The sequence below is a fragment of the Gopherus flavomarginatus genome, chromosome 1 (assembly GCF_025201925.1).
Source record: "Gopherus flavomarginatus isolate rGopFla2 chromosome 1, rGopFla2.mat.asm, whole genome shotgun sequence".
Taxonomy (NCBI): Eukaryota; Metazoa; Chordata; order Testudines; family Testudinidae; genus Gopherus; species Gopherus flavomarginatus.
The window spans coordinates 4,623,419-4,633,534 of NC_066617.1; the positions used below are offsets into that span (position 1 = coordinate 4,623,419).

The 10,116-nt window shown below is 48.7% G+C and overlaps 1 protein-coding gene across 1 annotated transcript in view; it reads right to left on the reverse strand.

Moving 5' to 3' along the window:
• The window catches only part of LOC127039471 (outer dense fiber protein 3-like), a 125,662-nt gene extending 118,929 nt beyond the window's left edge, over nucleotides 1–6,733 (reverse strand). The window contains exons 1-4 of the mRNA XM_050933238.1: nucleotides 6,577–6,733; nucleotides 4,924–5,045; nucleotides 4,593–4,733; nucleotides 3,564–3,811 (exon numbers count right to left, since the gene is read on the reverse strand). Coding sequence (XP_050789195.1) covers nucleotides 3,737–3,811; nucleotides 4,593–4,733; nucleotides 4,924–5,045; nucleotides 6,577–6,733 — 495 coding nt within the window. The 3' untranslated portion in view covers nucleotides 3,564–3,736. The remainder of the gene's footprint in view (nucleotides 1–3,563; nucleotides 3,812–4,592; nucleotides 4,734–4,923; nucleotides 5,046–6,576) is intronic.
• Nucleotides 6,734–10,116: the final 3,383 nt, after the last annotated feature.

Here is a 10,116-nt window from a genome sequence, read left to right on the forward strand (position 1 = left end):
GTCCTGTACTGCTCAGCTTCTCCTGGACAATACAAGCTTAATTTGCAGCAAGGGAGATTTAGGTGAGATATTGGGAAAAACCTGCTAGCTATAAAGATAGTTGAGTATTGGAATAAGCTTCCAAAGGAGCCCCCTCTGCTTTGGTACAGGTACACAGGGCTGAAGGTCCAACTCCAGGCTGATGCCCTGGAGCACAGCGCTGCAGGAATATAATATGAAAATTGTCCATATTAAAGGCAAAGGAAATGTGGTGGCAGATGCACTGTCTGGGCAAGAGAGTTCCAAGCTGACATATACATTAGCCAGTGGCAGAATCAAGAGTCAGCGTAGGAGGGGAGGTGTGATCCAGGACCCTGAGCAGGCACGGAGTTGCATGGTGTTTTACAGAGATACCTTGGGTTGGACGTGTACATGTTAAGTTTACCAAAGGGTGGCATGTGAGGGCTCTGCCCAGAGCTGGTCATCATACTCATTGCAAAGCGTACGGACAGATACTGTTTCTGGAATTACGTATCTGTACCAGAAACCATATTCTTAAGGTCTGGGAGTTCAGGCAGGTATTGGGTATTGGGTATTGCCCGCTTCACAAAGGAGGCCTGTTCACAGACTGTCCACAGACTGAGCCGAATGCTGATCAAGAGTTTGTCAAACCGACAAGAAAGAGACACGCAGGGAAAAAGCCTCCAGCAACCAGCAGGGCAGCACCCTGTCAATGAGTAAAGAGAAGGGAGCGTTGGAGCATTCCTGGGGGGCAGAGGTTACCCCTCCCCTCCGGCACCCTTCACCGAGGAGACAAGCTGGTAGCGTGGCTTCCCTCGTGAAAAACAGAGCACAGCACGGCCTGGCTGCAGAACTCTGCAAGGTCTTTGGGTGAGCGTTAGTTAAATACATCCAGGTTTCACAATGCGGGTTCTGCTTTTATTTTATATGTAACCATTTGTTTCCAGGATTTCTATTTGCTACCATTTGAATCTCTTTGTTAAATAAACTCGGCTTGTTTTCAGGCTAAACGTGCCCAAGGGCTGCGTGTGAAGCAATGGTGCTGAGATCTCAGGTGGAGCTGGTGAGGTGGGCTGGGCTGTTCTTTCGGGAGCAGTGAATCTTGTGAGTGTCCAGTGGAGCAGGGCGGGATGCTCCAAGAAGCCCCTCGGAGGGCTCAGAGGTTGAGGTGTGCCTGTTGCTAACCAGCAGAGGGACAGCGGAGCCTGCGTAGGCTGAGAGGGGGGGATTTGTGTTGCCCACGGCTGAGGAGGCAGGATGCTGACCCATGGCAGATACAGTCATGGCTTCTCCACCTTAGTGCATGTTGTGCTCAGTTCTGTGTTCACACTTCAAAAAACATGTTGAAAAATTGGAGAAAGTTCAACAAAGAGCCAGGAAAAGGATCTCAGCTCTGGACAATCTGGCTTATAGTGAGAGACTAAGGAAATGTGTCCGCTTTAGTTTATCCAAGGGTAGGTTAAGAGGGGACTTGACCATGATCTACAATTACCCCCAAGGGGAAGACATTTCTGGCTGTCAACAGTTATTTAAGCTGGCAGACAAAGGAGGAACCTGAAGGCAGACAGATTCAGACTAGAAATAAGCTGCCATGTTTTCACAGTGAGGGTAATTAACCATTGGAAAATCTGACCTAGGGACGCAGTGAGTCAAACCTGGATGCCTTTCTAAAGGATATGCATCAGCTCAATCAGGAGATCTGGGCGTGAGGCAGAAACAATTGCATGAGGCTGGGTCTCTTCTGGTCTTAATGTTTATGATCTATGGGGCTGGTGAATTGTCTCCCAGGAAAGGAGTGGGAGTCTGCTCTCATGGAATATTTGTAACTTCCCACTCCAGACCGAGCTGTCTGTTCTCTAGCATCTGGGCCTAGGTAACCCCACTGCTCTGTGAGCTAGAGCAGGTTCTGCCTCTCCAGAACCCTCTAAGGTGGTTTGTGCCTCGCCTGGAGCTCGTTTTTGCATTCAGTTTCCCTGCAGAGATGGGGATGTGGTTATTATAACCACATCTGGGTATAAATATATAGTGTCTGTAATGAACTAACTAGTGTGTGACACAGAGAATGATGGCGAGAGCACTGCCCTCTACTGGACAGAATCAGAATTGCACAATAGCGTGTGGTGAGCCCATTACAGGGACAGCTAAGGGGTGATTCTCCTGTAGCTCACGTGGGTGCAGTCTGTGTTTTTGGAGCAGGAGGATCCAAGTTCTATCCTGAGTGACATCAGCATGGAGCACAGACCGTGCAGCACATTGCAATGGGATCCGTCCCGACACAAGGAAGACAGAAAAGGTTCAGCACATGGAAATCAGGATGGGACAGGGAGTTGCAAACGCAGCTCAGCAGGAGAAACGCTCAGCTCTGGGCCTCTCATCCAAATGCAGGCAGGGGCCCTCTCTGCGCAGCTCCAGGGAGAGCCCAGCTTGTGCTCAGCTCCAGGGATCTGAGCGCCAAAAAGATGTGAACACAGTGGCAGGAACTCAGATAAGAGCAGATACACTGCTGAGGGCCAGGGGCCACTGAGTTGTGGGGTGGGGAAGCTGAAAGCACTAACCCTGCCGAGGCTGGCTAAGGGATGACCAAGGGGCAGCAGGAGAACAGGGAGAGGAATCAGCATGATAATGGGGGAGGGTGATATGGAGGAGTGGGCTCAAACTGCACAAAGGGAAATGTAGTTTGAGGGTCTGGGAAGATGCCAGGCCCAAGCTCCCCGGGTCTCCCAGGGCCTGAGGAGCTGGAGGCTGACTTGCCAAAGGCGACTGAACAGAGTGTTAAGTCAGCAAAGATTTTCAAATGCAAAATTCTTGTCCAGTCCGTCCCTCTCTCTAATGCCCACGACCAGTCGCTCCCTCTGCTTCTCTGACCGCGTTCGCTTAATCCACTACGTCCACGATGAGGGGTGTCATAACATTAGTCCCAGATTTGGACCTTAGCGTCCAAAATATGAGGGTTAGCATGAAAACCTCCAAGCTTAGTTACCAGCTTGGAGCTGGTACTTGCTGCCACCACCCAAAAAATTAGAGTGTTTTGGGGCACTCTGGTCCCCCTGAAAAACCTTCCCTGGGGACCCCAAGACCCAAATCCCTTGAGTCTCACAACAAAGGGAAATAATTCTTTTTCCCTTCCCCCCTCCAGGTGCTCCTGGAGAGATACACAGACACAAGCTCTGTGAATCTAAACAGAGGGAGTCCACCCTCTGTAATTCCAGTCCTGGAAACAAAAGCACTTTCCTCTTCACCCAGAGGGAATGCAAAATCAGGCTAGCAAATCCAACACACACGGATCTCCCCCTGATTTCTTCCTCCCACCAATTCCCTGGTGAGTACAGACTCAATTTCCCTGAAGTAAAGAAAAACTGCAACAGGTCTTAAAAGAAAGCTTTACATAAAAAAGAAAGAAAAATACATAAAAAATGGTCTCTCTGTATTAAGGTGACAAATACAGGGTCAATTGCTTAAAAGAATATTGAATAAACAGCCTTATTCAAAAAGAATACAAATCAAAGCACTCCAGCCACTATAGACATGTAAATACAAAACAACAAACCATGTTTGGTACTCACACTTGGAAACAGAAGATTAGAAAACAGAAATCACTTCTCAAAGCTGAGAGAAAAGCAGGCAGACAGACAAAGACTCAGACACAAAATTCCCTCCACCCAGAGTTGAAAAAAATCCTGTTTCCTGATTGGTCCTCTGGTCAGGTGGTTCAGGTGAAAGAGACATTAACCCTTAGCTATCTGTTTATGACAAGGGGCGCCAGGTAGTCGGAGTGGCGGATCCCAAAGGTCTGGCCACGCTGCTGGACGTACTGCAGGGAGAGGGAGCAGAACACCGCAGGATCAGCGCATGAGATCTCAGCTCCTCCCCCCAGCACCTGCTGGCACCCTGCGGAGATCCTGGCTTCCACGTTAGAAACACACACGCCCCCCGCCCCCCGATCAGAGCTCAATGCTCCCCCACGACTACAATCCTTCATGAGACCTTAGCTCCCCCACTACGCACATGCGCACACACACACACACACTGCATCCCCCCTCTCACATACACTACATCCCACACATACATCCCCCCATGTTATAAACACACATGTGCCCCCCCATCAGATCTCAACATCCCCCATGACTACAATCCTGTGTGAGACCTTAGCTCTCCTGCTACACACACATGCACTCACACACACTGCATCACCTCCTCATACACACACTGCATCACCCCCACACACACACTGCATCACCCCCCCACACACACTGCATCACCCCCTCACACACATTGCATCACCCCCCCACCACACACACACTGCATCGCCCCCACACATACTGCATCGCCCCCCCCACCCACACTGCATCACCCCCCCACACACACTGCATCACTCCCTCACACACATTGCATCACCCCCCACCACACACACACTGCATCACCCCCACACATACTGCATCGCCCCCGCCCCACACACACACGGGCTGTTCACTGCCAGGGAAATCTCTCCATGAGATCTCCAGTCTCTCCCCCAGCCAACACGTTCTCAGCACCTCCCTGTCACAACAACTCTTGTGAGCCCATGTGTGTGTGGGTCCCGGCCCCCACCTCACCTTCTCCGGGCTGTGTGCCCCGGGCCCTGGTTTCTGCGTGCTATTCCCAAGGAGCATGTTGAGGGCAAGCATGCTGTACTGGGGGGCCCGGGTCTTGTACACGCTGGGTTCCACCACACGGTAGTTACAGGGCCCTGGCGTCTGCACACAAGGAGAGCAGAGCTCAGTCGCCAACAGTCCATTCCCAGGGGTCCTCCCCCCAAGCAGGCAGAGCCACAACCCAGCTGGCATCCTACACCCACATTCCCCATTGCCAGTGTGTCCCCCACCCCCTTCCCTCACCCCCTTCCATCTGAGTACCCCCCTCCCCAGCTCCGCGGCTACCTCTCACCTTGCTCAGGTCCTCATAGAAGCTGCCAAGCAAGCTGCGCCCCAGGAGGGAATAGTTTGGGGCAGAGCTCTTGCCGACGACCTTGGGCCCGATCACTGGGGGGAGCCCGTAGGCGGCAGGCCCTGGGATGGGGGAAGAGGGGTCAGCGAGGGAAAGAACTGACATTCAACCACCACTTTGGACAAATCAGAAATCTGAAAGGGCTGCTCTAGGGAGCGGGGGAGGGCAGGGGAGGGCAGGACAGGAGTGAGGTGAGACTGGGGAGAGGCAGGGTTCAGTGGGGGTGAGGACAGAAGGAGAAGGGTGGGATGTGTGGGGAGAGCAGGAGTGAGGTGAGACGGAGAGGGGCAGGGCTCGGGGGGCTGAGGGCAGAAGAGAATGGGGAGGGGTGGGGAGGGCAGGAGTGAGATGAGACGAGGAAGTGTAGCCTATAGGACTAACCTGCTTGGTTGCATATATATATATATTTTTTTTTCTTATAGTTTAAGTGTTTGATGCATTGTAATAGGTTTATAAATTTATATTAAAGTAGGTTTGGTGGTAATGCAAAAAACCTACAGGCCATTTCCTGTATGTTAAGGTAAGACAAAGTGAGCATATCGATAATAAAACCTTTTACTCAAAAATTAAAGTGAACCTACAGCTTGTTACCTAAGTAGATAAGGACCCCCGCCAATGTCTGTGACCTTTTATCTAGACCAATAAACAATGAAAAATGGCACAGGGGGGTTTCAATGTTGTACCCACAAACTTAACTGGTGCACCCCAAGGATACTTCTGTGTGTATGTACATGTCATCAATACGCACAAACATACTAGCCTATGGGGTAAACGCACCCCAACATTTTGTGGCTAAAAAGTAAACTTTGGGCATAATTTTTTCCCCCAGCACATGTGCCCTGTAGAAAAGGTAACTCACCTCGCTACAGCGCTCTGCTCTGTCATTCTCACTTCCATTCTATTTCTACTTGATCTCTAGCGAGTCTATCTAGCTACAAGAACTACTACTATTAGGAGGCTGCACTTGTTCTTCTGAAACTTTAAGTTTAAAAAAAACTAAGCAGAGCTCGGTTTCCCTAAGTTTTGTTCTTACTTTGTTTATTAGGTTTGAATTTTAAGTTTAAGTTAGTCAAGTAAAACCCCTTCCAGTGCTTCACCACCCTCTTAGTGAAATAGTGTTTCCTAATATCCAACCTAAACCTCCCCCACTGCAACTTGAGACCATTACTCCTTGTTCTGTCATCTGGTACCACTGAGAACAGTCTAGATCCATCCTCTTTGGACCCCCTTTCAGGTAGCCAGCGGCTCTGGCCTCTGTTCAGCATTCAGTAGCAGTTGCCAGGTTCCGGGGTCCACTCGCACCCCAAACCAGTGGGTTGATCCACCCCTCTGACAGTCTCTTGCCACCCTGCCCAGTAGCACTCACTTTGGATAAGAGGCTGGAAAAGCAGTGAACTGGCTCTAGGGTCCCTGGGTGTGGAGATAGGCACGTGCGGGAGCCAGAGCTCCCGGGAATGGGAAGGGGAGGATGGGGACAAATCCAGACAAATGTCTGAGCCATTGGTCACTGATTTGTGCCTGGGAACCTCGAGGTGTTTGGCCAGTGATGCAGTGGGGCGATGGGGGCAGGAGCTAGGTCATGAGCTCTCCTACCTGGAGTCTGGTCATTCGCAAACTCCTTCATGCGCGAGGCGAGCGAATAGATGGGCGCAGAGCGATAGGTCCATTTCCCTGCCTTCTCTGGAGAATATCGACATGAAACAAAGAGGGAGGATAATATTGGAGCATGGAGAGGGGGGACACGCCCCATACCACACTGATCGGCAAACCGTGGACTGAAGCAGCTGGGAGCTCACTAATAGCACTGGTCTACAATTTTTGAGAAGTCATCTGCTTCAGAGATAAAATGTGATATTTATTATGTATTTTGATGTGCTGAATTCAAATATGACAATTAAAACAACTGATTGGCTACTGTTTCTAAGATATTTAAGTTTTTACATTTTATGTCTATGTCTATTGTATAGATAGTAGAGTTTTAATCATAAATTGTAAATCTAGGTCTTTTCATGTGTTTATGGTTGCTATACATGATAATATTTCACCTGTCCTGTTTATGTAACACTTTAAAAATCAGCAAAAGGGTTATAACAATAAAATTTATTATGAAACAAAAGGCAAAAAACTATTATGTACATAGTTTAGTCCTATTCAGTGTCTACTTGGCGCTTCTTGGCTTGTCTCTTGTATTCATTAAATAGAGCATCTCTTGTCACTGTCCAGCAATAGTCTGCAAGCATTGATGGGCTCCATTTGCCCTGAGAGCCTGCCAGGAGATTCCACTGCTGTAGTCTGGAGCCCAACAGCTCTGCCTTACTCTTGGGTAGTTCCAAATCCCTGACAAGGTCATTCAGTTCATCTTGAGTTCTGAGGTATGCTTCAGAGGAGGAGGATGGGAGAAAATGTGGGTCCTGTGTCACTGATGGTTCAGGACCAGAAGTTTCATCCTCTTCCTCTTCCTCGTCTGACTCAAGTGAGAAGGATTCTGGTGCATCAGGAACTGGCAGTCCTTCTCCGCGGGGTACTGGGCATATAGCTGATGGAATGTTTGGATAACACACAGTCCACTTTTTCTTCTTTGACACACCTTTCCCAACTGGAGGCACCATGCAGAAGTAACAATTGCTGGTATGATCTGTTGGCTCTCTCCAAATCATTGGCACTGCAAAAGGCATAGATTTCCTTCTCCTGCTCAACCACTGGCGAAGATTTGTTGCACAAGTGTTGCAGCATATGTGTGGGGCCCACTTCTTGTCCCGATCTCCAATTTTGCAGCCAAAAGAAAGGTGAAAGGCTCTCTTAACCATAGTGGTTAGACTGCGCTTTTGTGATGCAAAAGTCACTTCACCACAAACATAGCAGATGTTATCTGCACTCTTCACACAAGTATGAGGCATCTCTGCTTACTTTGGCTAAACAGAAAGGTGTCCCTTTGCAAAATCAGACACTGACAAATAAGAGAGCACGACACTGTGACGATGCGGTTCTGGCGGGACCCAACTGAGAGTGCCAATTCAGGACCAATTGCTCAAACAGGGCAGTCACAGCCCAAGTCTGCGGTTTTTTCACTTCTAAGGCAAACCAAACCAGCCAGACAAAAAGGACTTCGGTTTCACCCCACTGGCTAACCACAAGTCACACAAGCAATTTCCTTAGACACTCCAGTCTCCCAGTATCACCACCAGTGCCACCCGTCCTGGGAATGAATGCTTATGAAAACTAACACCCCAGTAAAAGAAAAAGGTTCGCTCGATCCCAAAGGACCAAGCCACAGACCCAGGTCAATATACACATCAGATCTTACCCACAAATCACGCTGCTGCCAGTCCTTTAGAATCTAAAATCTAAAGGTTTATTCATCAAAGGAAAAAGATAGAGATGAGAGCTAGAATTGGTTAAATGGAATCAATTACATACAGTAATGGCAAAGCTCTTAATTCAGGCTTGTAGCAGTGATGGAGTAAACTGCAGGTTTAAATCAAGTCTCTGGAGAACATCTCCTGCTGGGATGGGTCATCAGTCCTTTGTGTAGAGCTTCAGCTTGTAGCAAAGTCCCTCCAGAGCTAGGAAGCAGGATTGAAGACAAGATGAAGATGAGGCATCAGCCTTATATAGGCACTTCCAAGTGTAAGAACACTTCTTTGTTCTTACTGTGGAAAATTACAGCAAAATGGAGTTTGGAGTCACATGGGCCAGTTTCTGCACACCCTGCTGAGTCACAAGGCGTATCTGCCTCCTCTCAATGGGTCAGTTGTGTAGCTGATGGTCCTTAATGGGCCATCAAGCAGGCTAAGGAGAGCTAACACCAACTTGTCTGGGATCTCTCCCAGTAACACAGCACAAGTTTGAAATATAGACAGTATACGGCCAATATTCATAACTTCAACTACAAAATGATACAGATATACAGACAGCATAATCATAATCAGTAACTCATAACTTGGTCTTAGACACCTTATATGACCCCCTTTACATAAGATCTGGTGCCACTACAGGACCTTGGTTGCAACCCATGTTCTGTATGGTCCCAGTTTATATCAATAACATCATACCTCCAACGCAAAATTGATGCAGGAAGGGATGACACAGACATCTCTGACTGCATCCTAAGGATTCCCTATTCGGGACAATGCATCAGCTACAATATTTTCCTTCCCCCTTATGTGGATTATGTCCATTTCATACTCTTGAAGGGCTAAACTCCAGCGCAGCAACCTGGAGTTGGTACCTTTGGCCCTGTGCAGCCAGACCAGAGGGGCGTGATCACTCAACACTGTGAATTTTTGGTTGTACAAATAGGGCTTAAGTTGCTTGACAGCCCAGACAATGGCATAACATTCCTTCTCAATAGTATCGTCATTTTGCTCAGTGGGGGATAACTTTTTGCTCAAGTATGCCATGGGATGCCTCTTACCCCCCGCCCCCTCTTGCATTAGCACTGCCCCCAGCCCAATATTGGAAGCGTCTGTACATAGCAAAAAAGGTTTTTTGAAATCTGGGCTGGCCAGCACAGGCTCTTTGGCCAAAGCACTTTTTATGCTTTGAAATCCCTGCTCACAGGCCTCCGTCCATTGCACCCGGTCTGGTTTTTCCTTTTTCGTTAGGTCTGTGATGGGCGCAACAATGTCACTGAATCTCTGAACAAACCTCCTGTAATAATTGGCTAGACCAATGAATGATTGGACCTGTTTCTTAGTTCTTGGGATAGGCCAGTTCTTAATGGCCTCCACCTTTGAAGGCTCAGGGCGCAGTCGCCCATTGCCCACCCTGTGACCCAGGTAGGTTACCTCATTAATTCTTTCCACTACCTCCATGGATCCAGTCAAAACATCCTTCATTTTGTTCCTCCGAACAGGATCTAGCACCAGCACCATACCCCCTATTTCAAATGCTATCTCCTAAGCATCTCTGTCATAACAGGCTTTCCGAGCATCTTGGCTCTCTTTCAGATTTTGCTCAACCAACTTCATCATCTGCTGCAAACTCTCCTTGAACTGAGCCATATACTCAGCCACCGGCTGCTCTGTATCCTCCACCTGACCCTCCCATGAGTCATGAACCAAATCTAGGGGCCCCCGGACCTGCCTTCTGTAGAGCAGTTCAAAGGGAGCAAACCTTGTAGACTCTTGGGGT